At 43.1% G+C, this 16,855-nt stretch overlaps 1 protein-coding gene across 1 annotated transcript; it reads left to right on the forward strand.

Annotated features, from left to right (window-relative positions):
- The first annotated feature begins 985 nt into the window (after positions 1-985).
- On the forward strand, positions 986-13,893 carry mmp14a (matrix metallopeptidase 14a (membrane-inserted)). Its single transcript, XM_046381228.1, has 10 exons — positions 986-1,440; positions 8,157-8,305; positions 8,508-8,630; positions 9,077-9,384; positions 9,471-9,632; positions 9,900-10,039; positions 10,718-10,856; positions 11,003-11,153; positions 11,293-11,408; positions 11,600-13,893. Exons 1-10 carry the CDS (start codon positions 1,357-1,359, stop codon positions 11,902-11,904), a joined length of 1,677 nt encoding a protein of 558 aa, XP_046237184.1. The 5' UTR covers positions 986-1,356; the 3' UTR covers positions 11,905-13,893.
- The last annotated feature ends 2,962 nt before the right edge of the window (positions 13,894-16,855 follow it).

Below are 16,855 nucleotides of genomic sequence, written 5' to 3' on the forward strand. Positions count from 1 at the left end.
ATAAATATAGTCATCAGTCGCCCTGCGACTGATATCTAAAAGGAGTCGGTGTGAAATGTTTCTTTTTTACCACAAGGTGTCAGTGTTGCTTCGCACAAATGTCTGACATCGGTTTTAATTCACAAAAATGTGGCAGGAGCCTCTACGGCTCCTTAAAACGACTGAAGTAACTAAAGTAGATTTGTTCAAGTGCTGTAATTATTTATTTTAAGCGCACTATTTTTATTTTATCCTATTTTATATGGCTACTCCACAACATTTCATCTTGAGAAGAAAAAGTGGACAACTCAGATCCGTTACTTTAATGCTTCAGGCATATTTTAGCACGATGGAGTGAATAACATTTACTAGATTACAAAGGATTTCAACATTTACTCCATGCTTTGAATATTACTTGAGATATGTGTTTCCATAAAAAAAATAATAAATTACCTCATTAAAAATTCCTAAAATTACACGTAGATCTCCTCCTACACCTCCCTCACTGAAAAATCCAGAGTCCTTGAATAAGCAAATATTTTTCATTTCCAAACAGCTGTCTACGCAACATCTGCAAGCTGTTGACTTTGTTCATCATTCTGCACAGTGAAGAGCAAACATCCAAGTGAAAGTAGAACTACGATTTAAAGTACACAAGTGTTTATCAAGACAACTGTAGTTAAATAAAAATATCAAAAGTGGCAGAATAGTTATCATCAGTGTTATAACACTGGGTTTGAGCTTTTTAATGCCAAGAGCCCATTAAGGCATTTTACTTTATGTATGATCTGACTGAAATGAGAAAATGCTAATATATATTTATTTCCGCGGGCTTAAAAATCTTCTAAAAATCAAAATTGTCAAAGCAGACTGACATCACATATGTGTCTCTTCATCACTGGTCGGTACATTGAAAAGCCTGGTCACCTGTCGACAAGCAGCCATGATTAAAATGACGTCTGCACATCTGGAGGAGGACCCAAAGACGGGAAAATCCATCACACACACACACACACACACACTTTCTGCCTGTCTCGCTCTCTCTCTCCTTCTAGACCACGTCCACACACGCTACAGACGATCCCACCACAGGAAAGGCCAAACTATGAAGCTTCAGCGAGCAGCAGCCACCAGATGATTTTAGCGAGTCGTTCGGTCTTCATCGACTCAACTCTTACTTTGAAGGAGTCGCTTTTGTGCAAAGAAGCAGCCTGGTGCCCCTCGAAGTGTCCATGCGGATACGAGATAAAAGTTTCTGCCACGTTTTAAAGGCCGATCGATTTTTATTTGTTTTGGTTTTTTATTAGTTTTTCGCCGTTTTCGCTGTCAGGACGGCGGGACTCGTGTAGAAAGTGAGTGCGCTGAGCCTATAGAAGAATGCTGCCCCTGCTCATCACCCTGACCTGTGGTCTGTGCTGCTTTGGTTTTACCTCCGTCACTGCAAATGTACTAAAAGCCGAGGTAAGTCTCATGGAAAATCACACACTGCGAAGTGATCCTTACATCATCTTAAAGTGTCATGTAAGCTCTGATACAACTTTTAAATGTTTGTTTTGGTGGTTTTCCAATAAAAAAAAAGTTCCCAGAGGATTTATATTTAAAGTGCTCTGCAGCAGAATTTCTCAATATTTTATTGTATCACTGCAGGGTTTGACGGGTATCTGTGTTTACTAGTTTTTCTCTTATCAAGGGAGGGACTGTTTATGTTCCCCTCATGATTCTCCCTCCTCCTGACTAAGAACTGTTTAAAAGAGCCCAACTGAGACGAAACTGTAACAAGAGATGAGACTTCACCCAGAGAGAAAAAAATGTCATGAGTCCAAACTCCTTGTGGCTTGTGAAGGAGGAGGAGGAGGAGGAGGAGGAGGAGGGGGAGATTTAGCCATGCAGGAGCAACTGTAGAGTTTAGAAACCTCAGCTGAGCTGCTTTGTTCTGGTGGTGACCGGGGGGTGGGGGTTTAATGGTTTTCATCTGCCTGTGTAGACTGCATGGGCTGGGAGGCTGGTCTGCTCTCACAACAAGCTGGGCATGAGGCGCTCCATGTGGGAGACTGCAGGCCTCAGGGGTCAGACTGTGAACCTTCCTCTGTGGAGACACCAAAGTGCAGTTTAGCCTTTGACTAAACAACATATTTTGTCATCAGGTCCCTCTGCAGCTTTGTAAATCACCGGGTACGAGCTCCCTGGGCGCCTCCTGTCTCAGCCCACTTTTCACATTTGCTCTAAAGGTAGTCGTATTGGTCGTGAGGGTATTTGATGTGAGCTTTTTACAGCTCCACGTTCACATCAAGTCACACCGTCAGGATCTACAGTTGACGAGATGTTTCTCTGTAAAAGAACAGCCAGCTGTCACAGGCAGGAAGTCGTCTCAAGTCTTTTAGCCGTAACTGTCGAGCAAAAAAAAAAAAAGGATGTTCTGAGCAGACGGGATGCACGAAGGAGGACCTTAGTCACTGACCACAAGTTGCTGGCGTGTGAGTCAAAGCCAGACATGGTGGATAAGTCAGAGAGTCAGACAGTTTATAAGAGGCTGCAGGCGGCTGCCCTCCTGCAGTGATGAGTGTCTGTCAACAAAGTGAGAAAACACGTCTGTTTACAGCAGCGGCTGTAGGACAATATCTCTGCAGCAGTATATCACTCATGTGCTGTGCTAATAATAAGCCGCAGTGCAGGACTTAACATGAGAGGAGATCACATCTCCTCTAAGTCCACAGGGCTGTGATGCTGTCAGACACAGCAGTCAGTCCTGATGCGGAGAGGAGACAGGAGATAATTACGGGTTCAGGGTTACATCACCTGAGATCTGAATATGAACCCTGTGATCAAGAGATAGACGTGTCTGCGAAAAAAAGTGGGACAGCAAAGAAGGAAAGGAAGAAAGACAAAACAACAACTGGGTGACATGAATGTTTGACTAACGTCGATGAATTTCCCTTTATGGGAAGTTTAGAACGCTGAGCAGACGTACAAACCGAACCTAGGAATTTTTGCGGTTTATCAGCGTTGCTCAACATCTGAACATCCCTCTCTGACTTCACTCTGACAAACTAAACCCACTTAATCCATGCTGAGCGAAAAGAGAAGATCCATCAATAGAGAATTAAGACTTCCACTGTTTTCTGAAGCAGCTTCTGGTGAAGTCGAGAGCCTTTGCGGCCTCCGGCGTCTGTTTTCATTCATGGCTTTTGCCTCGTCTAACCTTTCTTTACTTAAATAAAAAAAACACCCAGTTGGACTTTGTGAGCAGAAGAAACGGGCAGAAATGAAAACAAAAGGGGTCTAAAACAGGATCTCTCTCGTATCTGGCTGAAAAAATTCGGGAGATTTCCCGTCGCCGTCTGGAGACACATGTCTGGTGATCCCAGCAGATCTGCTCAAAACACGTCTGGCTTCAATTCTCTTTATCTCTACTAGATGGGCTGCTGATGTAGCATCAAAAGAAAAAGTCCTGCTCAAGATGTGGTGCACGCTGCTCCGTCAGGCAGCGGCTGTCACTTAAGCAATGTCAAAATAATCAGCTGGATGTGGACTTAATGAGAAACTGATGGACTTCAAGGGAATGAGGGAGGGAGCTTATCTTTGTGCAACACAATGGTCCACCTTGTGAACACGGAGGACATCAAAGGGGGACAGTTTCCTCCATGACGTTAAAACTGCTAGTTTTGAGGACAGATGCGGTCTTGATCAGCTGATGGAGTTTGCTCCGTTGTCATGGAGACAGCTCAGTATTTAACTTTATTAAGCATCAGTGATCTAACAATCCAGTGTATAGACGAGCCCTTGTGCATGCTGAGTAGTAGTATAGTATAGTGTATTTTTTACACTGCAGTATTACCACTCACTCAAATAAAAGATCTAAATACTTCTTCCGCTGCTGCCAAAATGACAAAAGACTAAAAGACTGCAAGAGCTGTTGATGGAAGTAAAGTTGGGCTCTGCTTCAGTGTCCGGACTCCCTCTGTATCCTTTGACCCTGTGCAGAGGCAAGGAAGTTTAAGGAAGAATAAAACTTTCCACTAACTTTATTTGACCCGTTTGACCTGCATGTAGAAAAACTTGCCGGTGTGAGTGCTAACTGGGTCAGACACGCCAAGAAATGAAGGCAGAGTGAGATTGAGCCCCACATGAGCTGAGTTTTCAGTTTTTTCCATTGGCGCCGAGCGAGAGGAATGACTGACTCAGTCCCTCGAATTTAAATTCAGCCATCCTCCAAAGCTTCTCCCTCTCCCTCTCTCCCTCTCTCCCTCTCTCCCTCTCTCTCTCTCTCTCACCGCTCTTCCTTTCACCCACTCTTCCTACTAATGTCTTTACCTCTCTAATGTAACCCTGCACTTTAGATCATTTTCGTCCGTCCTGGTGAGATTTAAGAAACCAAACAATTTGTCCGGTTGGAGAAAACCAGATTCATCATAAAAAAAAATGATTAGAAGTTTATAGAGGCATCTTGCAGCAAATAGTGTTCTGACACTCGGCGAGAGGACCTTTAATGTTGTTTAACAGGAATGTAGCTGCACTACTGAGTGTGAAACCTACACAAATTCACATCCTTGTTAATTTAATTCATTGTATTTGTCATTAAATATTAATAAAGACAAACACCCACAAGACAGTTTCACTTCCTCTGGAAATGTCATCATTGTTTTGTTTTTTTTTCAACCGCAGCCATAAATGCACATGGGATTTTTCTTATTTATTTTGTTTATAACTCTTCCAGGAACTTGTGGACTGGGGTGGTTTTTTTAATATAGTGCATCTGGAAAGCAAATCGTCTCACAAGGATGTGAGTAATAGTGTGTGACAGTAGGTTGCATACGTCCTGTGATGTGTGACACACACGCCGTCTGGTCACACTTTTAAAACTGTTGATTCAAGCTGGATTGAGCGATTGCGTTTTGTAAAGTGAACAAAGCCTTAGCAGGAGGCCTGAAAGCTCCAACTTGCATCATTCCAAGTTCTTCAAATTAGCAAGAGAAAATGTTCCCCTTCCTGTCTCTGGTTAAAAATGAGGTTTTCCACCAAGCAAAGCAGATAAATTAGAAACCTGGTACTTTTTTACAGATGGTAGAACAGAGTGCCTGTAGAACAAACAGCAACCTGAGGGCCACGTAGGTCGATTGTAGCTCAGAAGAATTATACAGATTGCAGAGAGCGTGAGAGGAATGGAGGGCGAATGTGGGCCCTGCAGCTCATTGTTGTCCAGTGGCTCCTTTGTAAGTTGATGCCTCTCTGGTGAAGTACGTTTTTAGGATTAAGCTGCTGCTGTTCTGGTGGTTGCAGTCAGCCATGTGCAGCGGTCAATCCCTAGTTTGGCTTGACTAGTTTACGCATGGAAATCTAATTAAATGCACCACTGAATGTGATTTATTCATTGCTCATTTGATTCATAACATCTTCAAGATGCCTGTTTCGTTCAGCCAACAGTCAACAAACCCAGAGGTCTTCAGTTCACTTGACTGGAAGACAAAGAAAAGTAGCACGTGTGGGAACTGGAAACAAATCAAAGTTTGGCTTTCTTTCTTAAAAAAAATAACTTGAGTGATTAAGAGATATGTTTTCAGCTCATAACACAGGATGTCACAGAAGGGTCATAGAAACGATCACACAGCTCCACCGAAATGACCTCCCCCTCCATGGACTTTACATCATGCTGGTTGTGTTTCAGCGTCTGTGAATCATACATTCAGACTTCACGTCACTGCGTGCACACACATGCACACTGCACAGACCCTGGAGTGTGTTTACCAAACCAGCAGCCAGCCCTTTGACCACACATGGCCGCGGAGCGAGTTACCAAGCTACCCCAAGGCCAACAATACCAGCCATGTACACGTCTCAATAAATAGAAGCTTTGATGGTGGCTGCTGGGAGTTCCAGGGAGGAGGGGTGCATGCTGGGATACCTGGCGTCCCAACCGGAGGTGGCGGTGGTGTGGTGGGGTAGTTCGGGAACAGAGCAGAGAAGTGGAGGTCTTGACGGTGTGGGGGAGACTTTTCAGCAGTGTGTTTTTATAGAAGCAGACGTGTCACCACACTGGAGCCACAGCACACACTAGAAGCAGTCAGCAGAGAGGCAGAGAAGGTAAATTTGGTTGGTGTTGGAGGCAGATTTACTCAAAGACAGTCAGGGGATAAATTAGATTAACTAGCTGCTTAAATAATCCTGAGAAATCTGAAAATTGTGAGGTGAGGGGCGGGGGGTATGTAGAAATGGAGGGGGGGGAGGTAAACTGCCTCTCTGCAGGTCGTAATAAGTGAACCTTGTTCTCTGGCTTGTCTGCCCACCACATTACTAACAGTAACTGTGTGTGCCCAGGCTGTATAAGGCCGGGTAGTCTTGCCCATGCAGTTCCTACATTTCCACCCCCCACCCCCATGCTTTTCCCCTTCACTTGCTGGAGGAAGGCTTGAAGAGAAAACCAGCACTAATGGCGGAATAAGAGAAATATCTGAGGTTTAGATGACACTAACGAAAGAATTCATGTGCAGACACTCCGACAAGAGGGAGTGGGAGATGAGAAGATCAAAACCACTCTTAAATTTGTCCATTTAAGAGTGAAGTTACCGCTGACATCTTCTCATCTAACTCTCGCCAAGAGGGTAAATAAAAGTCCTTGTTTGGATTGTTCCTTTATGAGAGTCCAGGCTCAGACCACCAGCAGCAGGCAGTGGAAAGAATAGGCCGGCCTTTCATGTGTGTGTAGTGGTGGTTTTGGTTGACACAAGGACAGACAGACAGACAGACAGACAGGGAGAGGAGGAGGAGGATGGACATGGACAGTGGCAGGGAGATTGAGGGACCCAAATGTTGCTGAAAATGTTCCTTTTTTCCAGCACTGCAACCGCCAGTTGTCTTTGGCTGCGACGGTCTAGACAGGCTCCTGGGTCATCGCGACTGAAATGACATCAGTGTTTTCAGATTGCGTGTTTTATTTGGCTTTCAGTTCCCCTCTGGTCGCTCCTTATTATGACCCCACAACAAAGTTTCCCATAACGAGTTCGGCATAAATCAAGGGGGCACGTGAGGATTTGGTGTCGGCTGTAAAAGGGATAATGTCACAGTCACATGAAGAGACTCGAATAAATTTTAACACTCTGAGTTAGCCCAGTGTGTGTTGGCTGCTGCAGAGTTTGTAGGCTAACAAGTGTTCTTTAGCAACACGAAACCCACACAGACACACACACAAACACACACACACCCTTTGTCTGCTTTATTCGCTATGCAGTTTGTGTGATACATCTGAGCAGGCCCAAACAGGCTCAGAAGGTTGACTGGAAGTAGAAAAACACCCACGGGTTCACAGAAGTGACCAATCCCTTATATTTTGTCGACTAAGATGTCTTCTAAGGTGTTTTCAGGTGGTTTTTGTGTTGTTTCTGGCATGTCTGACTAAATGCAGACAGAGTAACTCACATAAAAAGTAAAGCAGAAAGATGTTAATGATGTGTTGCAAAGCTCCTAATTACTGCTCAGGATAGCAGACGCCTGTCACTGCGTTTTAGCAGAAAAATTTCATTCTCAGTTTGTTTGTTTTTTCATTTCTGCATTAGTTTTTATCTTTTAGTTAGCATGTTGTATTTTTTTTTGAATAAATCATATCCCAAAACACTAACAGCCGAGACAAAGGAGGTTTTAATAGTTTGAGTTTGCCAAGATTTTGATTTTGCTGTTCGGATCCTGAGATAAGAAGGACTACAGGCATTCAGTTTTATGTAGAAATTTAACAGTTAAAATTTTCAAAAAAGAATATTCACATAAAAGCTTGTGTTTTTCCAAAAACTGAATAATATTATGTCACTTGGTTATGCTGTGCAGAATGCATGTGTATTTCTTTGTGTGATTTTATTGCAAAAAAAAAAAATATGCTGCAACTTTTCTGACTTAAGAGTATGTTTTTTATTTGCTTTGATACATGTTTTGCTCATTATGCATCAACCAGTGGGTTTGGCTTATTTCAGGATAAACAAGTTTTTACAGGAAGGAGCTTTTTCTGGCTGAAGAGCTAACTTTTTTTTACTTTTGTGCAAGCTAAACCACCTCTTCTCTGTGTCCACCTGTAAAAATTGGATTTTTACTTAGTTCATCTGTGTAAGAAAAGGGAATAATGGTCCAAATGAACAGAGTTTCAATCAGTAACTAAAAAAATGTTCCAGATTGTGATAATTTTCTCTCTGTTGTAGGCTTGGCTGCAGCAGTATGGCTACCTGCCTCCAGGTGACGTCAGAGCCCAGGCCATCCGCTCGCCAAAGTCCATTGCGGCAGCAATATCCGCCATGCAGAGCTTTTACGGTTTGCCTGTCACTGGCTCCATAGACTCCACTACTTTAAAGTGAGTCCTGATTGACAGAAACCTTATTATTCTTCATAGCTGCCTGGTTTTAAATGTTACGATCATTTGATGACTTGGGATCAAAAGAGGGTTTATGAGAGTCTGAGGCAGCAAGGTTACCATCTACAAAAAAATGTGTCCTCCACAGGAGTCTGAATATTTCACATAGTTGAGAAGAATGTTTTTTCTTTGCTGTTGCCAGGGCGATGAGTCGGCCACGATGTGGTGTCTCAGACAAATTCGGCCCGCAGCTGAAGACCAACCTGAGGAGGAAGAGATACGCTGTGCAGGGTCTGAAGTGGGAAAAGTCTGAAGTGACCTTCAGGTACGCAGCTACATCGTTCTGTATTAAAGTTTTGTGCAAGAGATGACTCTCTTTTAATCTCACTTAGTGCTGCAACTAATAGTTAATCTTAAAAAATGATTTTCTTGACTGATGGATTGATCTACATAATTTGAATTGTTTGGTCCTAATGAAATGAAACACTGCAAACTGATCATAAATGTCTCGAATTCAATTTTTCTTTAGGACTTACATGTAATTTCTTAATAATAGTGGGTTGGTCTGCTGTATTCAACATTTATTCAAGATGCAGGTGCTTGATTTTGATTTTACATATAAAACCAAAGGCCTGCAGTCTAATCTACAGTAGAATATCATGCTGTTGCTGAAAGCTTTTATTGTGAAGGACTGATAATTTTTTTTTGAAAAAGTGCTCTACAAAGTCATCCGTGCTCTCTAAGTCTTTGTCTGTCTGTTCTTTTTAACAGCATAGAGAACTACACCCCCAAGATCGGTGAACGAGCCACGTATGAAGCCATCCGAAAAGCCTTCAAGGTGTGGGAGAGCGTGATCCCGCTCACCTTCAGAGAGATCCCCTACAGCCACATCAAGGACAAGGTCGACAAGTTCGCGGATATCATGCTGTCCTTCGCTGACGGTTTCCATGGCGACAGCACGCCATTCGACGGCGAGGGCGGCTTCCTGGCCCATGCTTACTTCCCCGGAAACGGCATCGGGGGAGACACACACTTTGACCTCGCCGAGCCGTGGACCACCGGAACGGTCGACCAGGGCGGTAAGAGTGAGAAGAGTCGACGATGAAATGCAGATCCTGGAGAAGATGAAACCTAGCTAATTTTTTTTTCATCTCTCCCTCTGAAGGTAATGATGTTTTCCTTGTGGCTGTCCATGAGCTGGGTCATGCCCTGGGTCTGGAGCACTCCAACGACCCCTCCGCCATCATGGCCCCCTTCTACCAGTGGTTTGATACGGAGAACTTCCAGCTCCCAGACGACGACCGCAGGGGCATCCAGGCAATCTATGGTGGGAATTTACTGGATGTTTTGCAGTGATGTTCCACAGCCTCTTATCACCCACTGCCCCAAAGTAATGCTTTGACGCTAACATGCTGATGTTATAGTTTGGGTCTAGTTGTTGACACATTTCACTGAAAACCCCAAAAGTGAAACTCATGGTGGCACCAGAGGAAAAGTCAGGATTCATCCTCTGGGAGCAATAAAATATCCTGGATTGTCTTCCTCCGGACTGACCTTCTCACTCCTCTCTCTCACCACGCCTTTTCCACTACAGGAACCAAGTCTGGGGCTCCCCCTCCCCCACCTCCTCCACCTCGACCCACGAAGCAGCCCAGTCCGGACCAAGGCCCGGACATCTGCGAGGGACACTTTGACACCATCGCTGTCCTCAGAGGGGAAAAGTTTGTATTTAAGGTACAGTTTGCACCGCAGCAGCACCCTGAAGCAGCTGAACACAATTCAGCCATCATTAATTTTATGACTTACACCTGTGCCTTTCCTGCTGTGCCGTGTCAAAACTGTCCTGTTGAGGCTCCCTAAGACATCTCTGTTTGTCTAACCCTTTCTCGCCTGCTCCTTCAAAATAAAGTGAGGTTTTACCCAGCAGTTATAAAATTCAAATTTAAATAAATAAAAATTCGCCTGAATTTAACTAATTGCTGCATAAATACTGCGACTTTTGGGCCAAATACTGCTTTAAAATATCACCCCCACAGTCTTCCAAACACATGTATGTGTTTCTAAAGTATTTCTCTGATTAGTTCAGAGCAGTAATGTTGACTGACTGTGCGTCAGGGCCACAGCTGATGATTGTTTTTAGTATCAGTTCATCTGTAGATATGCACATTAAAAGTTAAATGTGCGTATCACTTTTCTTGAACTGAATTTTTTGATTTCATGTTTTTAGTCCAAAACCCAAAGGTATTCAGGTTACAAAAATAAAGCAAAGAAAAGATTTGACATTTGACAGACAACATTTTTCTTTCTGAAGTCATCGACTAACTCTTTCAGCACTAATTCATGCTATTTAAATTAAGTTTAAAAAAATCCATTCTTGCTGTTTTTCTCACTTAACTGTGTATGTGTTTGCAGGACAAGTGGTTTTGGCGTGTGCGTAACAACAAGGTGTTGACAGGTTACCCAATGACCATCAGTCACTTCTGGAAGGGCCTGCCCTCAAACATCAACGCCGCTTACGAGAGGGATGATGGCAAATTTGTCTTCTTCAAGGGTGGGTTTCATCCGAGATCAGATTGAAACCAGATCTGCGACGGTTGCGGCCGCTCCAGTAATGTATTTCACATGTCAGCTATCACAACTGGTCTTTGATCCGTTACTCCGCTGATTGTTCTCTTCCCTTTCTGTTTCCTTCTCCAGGTGACAGGTACTGGGTCTTCAGCGAGTCCACCATGGACAAGGACTCCCCCAAGAGCCTGAAAGACCTGGGCACCGGTCTACCCAAAGACAAGCTCGATGCTGCTCTCTTCTACACGCCAACAGGACAGACGTACTTCTTCAGAGGCACCAAGTGAGTCTGTCCTCTAGTCAGGGTTCACTACGCGTGTCTTTTCAGTTTATATGCAGAATATGTCAGTTAAGCAGGTTAAAAGAAGCTACTCTCCCCTTTGCATCATCATTTAACAGTTCCGGTGTTGTGCCCTTTGCAGGTACTACCGCTTCAACGAGCAGACTCGCACCGTGGACAGCGGTTATCCAAAGCCCATCAGCATGTGGAACGGCGCCCCGGATAACGTCAAAGCTGCCATCATGAGCGAAGATGGATGTAAGTCCCTGTCCCCGTCCCCATGCTGGTCAAGAGTTTATATTCTTTGCAGTTGGAACTGAGAAGATTAGTCAATTATCGAATAATCAGTGGACAGAAAATCTGATTGGCAGCTGTTCTGAAAATTTGCAGCTGTATTGTCATGTTTTGAATGTCATTCATCTAATTCTTTATCTGTCCATTTTCCTCAGCGTACACTTACTTCTACAAAGCCAATAAATACTGGAAGTTCAACAATCAGTACATGAAGGTGGAGTCTGGTTACCCCAAGTCTGTGCTCAGTGACTGGATGGGCTGCGAAAGCGACGAGCCCAAGAAGGGTCGGGAAGAAGAGCTGGTCATCGTCAATGTGGATGTCAGTATGGCGGCCGTGGTGATCCCTATCCTCCTACTGGTCCTAGTTTTGGTCACCCTGGGAGCGCTTTTGTTCTTCAGGAAGTACGGCACGCCTCGACGCCTCCTCTACTGCCAGAGATCCCTCTTGGACAAGGTGTAGACAGAGTGATTGACAGACTGCCGCAGAGGGACAGAAAGAGAGGGAGAGCGAGAGAACGAGGGCCGAGGGTGAAGATGGAAGCTGAGAGGGGGAATATATGGAAGAAGAGGAGGAGGAGGAGGAGAGCAGCTGGAGAAAAGACTGACGAAACGGGGGATAGAAGGGGGACGATGTGTTAAGTTTTTGGGTGGTTTGTATGCGCCACAAAAGAGACAAAACAAAAAGGCCCTAGAAACTGAAATCAGGAAAATGTGTATTTGTATGTTAACTAATTACATGTACTGTTCTGAGTCCAGAGATTGACAACAAACCCACAACCTCACGCAGAGAAGGGAAATATACAAAGAGGCCCATGTTCATCAGCATCTCCTCTCTCACATCCCAGGTATCACTAAAACATCCCTCCTTCCTTCCTTCTCCTTCAACTGGACGACTCCAACTGAACTGCTGTCTGACTCGTTTCTAATTTTGAAATCCGCGCCTCCGCGTTTTACGTAGAAATTTGTCATCTCTGTGATACGTTTGAAAATCCGTTGGGGGAGTTTTACTCTGAAATTCACCGCAGTGTGACAAAGTTTCCACCTTCAACCTTGCAGTACTTCATGTATTTCTTCGATTTCCCCTCTACCACTACGTAGGGCTCATACTTCTTTAGCAGCTCCTGAAGCGTGTGTGTGTGTGTGTGTGTGTGTGTGTGTGTGTGTGTGTGTGCGTGCATGCTGCACAAAATATCACAAGCTGTCAGGTTGGCATTGAACGTCCAGTCAGATTTGTAAACTTGTTCCGTCATTCTTCTCAAGACTTAAAACTGAATTTTAAACGATTTTATGAAGGCCAAACTTCTTGTACTGTTGCCTGTGTTTTGCCCGCGTTGTTTGAGGACTTTGGCTTCCTTTGGAAAGTGAAAAAATGGGTTTGTTGAAGAAAATGCTCAGTGTAGAAAACTTTAAAACAATACCCAGCCTTACCACTTAGAGGAAACTCTCCCATCTCGTGACCTTTAAAGATGACCACAGTGAGTTTTAGTTGTAATCACCTGCCTGCTAATGGATGGATTTGAGTATGAAACTATGAGACTTTTGGACGTGCGGCGATAGGATTGGATGATTTGTGCCTGTTGTAAGCAGGATCATGTCCACAGAAGTCAACCTGCAGGAAGTGGTTTCCCCCTTGCAGCTGCAGGACATCTACAATAAAAACAAAAACAAAGATGCTCCGTGTGGTAGAAAAACTAGAGGCCCTGTTTTTTTTGTTTTGTTTTGTTTTTTTACTTACTGCGTGTAACTGCAACTTGATTCAAAGGCAAAACTCAGTGCAAGCAGTCAGATGGGACAAATGTTTCTTCAAAAACGCGATGTTTTATCACGCAAAACATTCCAGTAACGTTTGTTGTTGAACACGAGCAGAGCTGCTCGTCCGGATGTCTCGGTATGCGGTACAGTTTCCAACAGTATAGTGCAATTTTTGAATTATTATCGCGTTTATGGGAAATTGTTGTTATTATAAGTATGGTTATGGTTATTATTGTTCTCCTGGTAAAGTTATAATGACTTTTTTTTTCTTTTTTTTTTTTGGCTTCTGTACATTGTCATTTGGAGTCCTGCTGGACAGAGGCATAACGTGACAATGGTGGAAATGAATCCCAGTTTACACTCAGCATGTGATGAATTAGATCTGATCAGGGGAGTTGACGCGAGTTCAGCGAGTTCCTTTTTACTCTGAAACAACTGAAATTACCAGAAATGTTGCCACAGAATAACAAGCAATGCTATTTATGAACGTTGATGGTGCTCAATGATTTTTTTATTTTTTTTTTACACAAATCGAAATTGAAAGTGAACTCATTTAGTTAATAACAATGATAATGGTAATGATATTTATAATGATGATCATATCAATAAAATGGAATGGAGTTTTTTTTTCCTGCTTGTTTTCACTTTTGTATTTCATTAGATAAAGTGAAATTAAACTATTTTCTACAAACACTCATAGATTTTTTTCCCCGTTCTTTTGTAATCTCTTGGCTGGTGTCTGAATATACATGAACACTTCATACCACAACAACGTCACACAACCTACAGCCAAACACAGTCCCAGCATTCATCTGTTTGCTGACAACAGCTGACGTTTTGGCATTTTTAAATATGATGGGATCACATAAAAGCCTCAGTTTAGGGCAAACATCTGCTTGACTGATTCAGATTCAGTCCCCATGTCACGCCATAAAACTATTACGTGCTGCCCTCACTTGTTAAGTACACCATTTACACACACAAATGTGTTAAAATACTCACTATGACCTCAGTAATAAACATCAAGTACAGTGTCAAACAAAAACTAAAAATGTGTGAACGCTGTCAAAGCAGAGTTTTACATGAGATTATTAGATTCCTAATAATGTGGCTGCTTTGTGCGTGTTGTCATCTCCATAACTAAGCTATTTTATCATAATTAAAAAGTCTTCCATTCCCATTTCTTATTGAAAACACGTTTGTCATCTCATGTTTCTCATCTTTCCTGCTCTCCAGAGCTGCTCTGGAGGATACTACTACTACTACTGCTACTACTAATAATACCCATCAATACTCCCCTTCAAGGATCAAGTGGTTTTAGTAGCTACATCTGCAGTTTAAAGTGTAAAAGTTTGTTATTTTGTGTGGTTTTATTGTTTATTGCTGATTTGGATGTCTGCAATACAAAGCAATAGAATTCAGCCACAGCTCATAATACATGTGACAGTCATCTGCACTTACAGCTAATAAGGAAAAGAAAACAACTTATTTTACATTGTTATTTGCATGTCTGATTTTAGTTGTTTCAGATTCTCTGCACAGCCTGATACTCACCTTGATTTATTTTTTTTTTTTTGCAAGCAATTACAAAATTAACGGTCACATTTTTATTATTATGAAGGCAGAGAGGTTGAAAACTTTGGGGATGGAGTGTGAGAAGGAGACAGCACCTCCAGATCAGGACAGAGCCTGGGCCTCAGACTGAACAGCCTGGACGCAGTTAGTTCACCTCTGGTTGTTTTTGGCCGTGGAGGAAGCAGTCATGTGCCGAGGAACGAGTTGGAAAAAATGATGGAAAACTGTTACACTTTTTTTCAGAGAAGCGCGTTCCAGTCGAGCATCTGGTATTCCTGAACCATGTGTAGCTTACAGTCTGACTCTCTCCTCTGAAAATGAACTGTGCAAACGTGTGAAAGAAAAGACAGAGAGAGAGAGAAAGGAGGGGTGAGGTGACAGAAGTGGATATTTTTCCCTCTTCTCATTCTCTCTCTTTCTTATTCCCTCACCCATTGCAAAAGAGTTCACTTTATGAGGCAAAGCACTCCTCCTCTCACCACAAGTATCTCTGGTCTGTTTTTGCTCTTTCCTAACCCCCCTCCTCCTCCTCCTCCTCCTCCTCCTCCTCCAGCCTCCCTCTTCCTCATGCTCTCTGTTTTAACTCTTCACATGCTCCAAATGCGTCCACGGTAAACAACAACAGCAGTCTCCGTAAACCGCGAGATGAAGGCAAACAACCACAGACATGAAAGGAAAACTGCTGAACATGTGGTTGGTGTGCAGCTGTGGTTTAGCCTCTCAAAAACTGTTTTCAGGCAGGAAAGAATTTTCCTTATTAGGCCTACAGATTTAATAACCAGCTCGACTGGTTACACTGAATTTGAGCAGCTGATGTGGATGTGAAGTTTATCGTGAATATACTGTACTCTAATCATCTTTTCTTTTCTCTCTATCATCTGTTCAGCCACTTTGCTCCGCCCCTGGTCAAACCGTCTCCGTCACCTGGTGTTTCCATTTGTCTCAGAGGGTCTCTGGATCACTGATGGACACATGGATGCTGCTGAACTGTGCAGTAAAAGCCCAATCCTCTGTGGTTTTATAGATCAGCTAGAGAAACAGTTTAACTAACTGTTCACAAAGAAAAAACAAAACAATTTTCTAATAATGTCACTGGGAATTTCCTGGAAAGACGTAGAGGACTTACCTTGGAAGAGCTGCTAAACTTTTAATCAATTCATTTATCATTGCAAGCTTTGGTATATTTGCTGACTTGTAAGCTGCTGTGCACTGACTGAGAGACCTTCTAAGTCTGTGTTTTCGGACCGTTTAGCTTGTGACCCCTTCACAACGAAGAAATGTCTGCTTGCTTTTGGGCCATGAACAAGTTAAACAAAAGTTAAAACCTTCACCATTTATCAGATAACCAAAAATCCTTTTAATTGTCCCAAAACCACTTAGATTTATTGGGTGATGCCCCCCAGATCAGATTAACAATCCATGTTCCCGATACTTAGAAAGCAAATAGTTTCCAAGAACCTTCCTAAGAATTTAAATGTTCTATCTAGGAAATTATTAGGAAACTACGGGACCTGTCGAGTATAATGTAGTCGCTGTTTTACTTGTAAATCGGCATCATGATGCCGATTTAGCGGGCGGGCACACGAAGCAGCAGCCTGATCGGAGCCAGTAATGTTTAATGTTGTCAAAGATGCTGCTGATCAGAAAGGAAAAGGGAAAAATAAATCAAATTCCCCAGACTGAGTCACACAACACATACTGGACTTAATTTCATGCAGCAATCTGAATGTCAGTTTGGAAGTAATAGCAAGTTTATCTGCCAAGCATCTGCTCTCCGTCCGGACATGAACGCAGATGAGACCTTTTGGCAGCCATGTTGGCTTCTATTCCTCTTTCCTCCCCCTTTTCTCTCTCTCTCCTTTTCTCTGTCTCGCTGTCAGCCATTTTAATGCTGAACTCATACAAATCTGTTTGGGCGGTGCAGGAACAACCATTGGGCTCAGCACTCCGTCTCCATGCCAGGCAGGAAGTGGTCAGGACAGCTGCTTGCAATTCAACCTGAGACTTTGTTTGGGTGACCTACATTATGGCACCATTTATTCTCTACTGTAACTTCAACAGTCACTTTTTCTTTTTCGCCACAT

Source organism: Scatophagus argus, chromosome 23 (genome assembly GCF_020382885.2).
Source record: "Scatophagus argus isolate fScaArg1 chromosome 23, fScaArg1.pri, whole genome shotgun sequence".
In the NCBI taxonomy this organism is placed as follows: Eukaryota; Metazoa; Chordata; class Actinopteri; family Scatophagidae; genus Scatophagus; species Scatophagus argus.

Coding starts and splice junctions, on each gene's coding strand:
- mmp14a (XM_046381228.1), top strand. CDS start 1,357: ATGCTGCCCCTGCTCATCACCCTGACCTGTGGTCTGTGCTGCTTTGGT. Junction 9,633..9,899: donor GGGCATCCAGGCAATCTATG/GTGGGAATTTAC, acceptor TTTCCACTACAG/GAACCAAGTCTGGGGCTCCC. Junction 11,154..11,292: donor TACTTCTTCAGAGGCACCAA/GTGAGTCTGTCC, acceptor TGCCCTTTGCAG/GTACTACCGCTTCAACGAGC.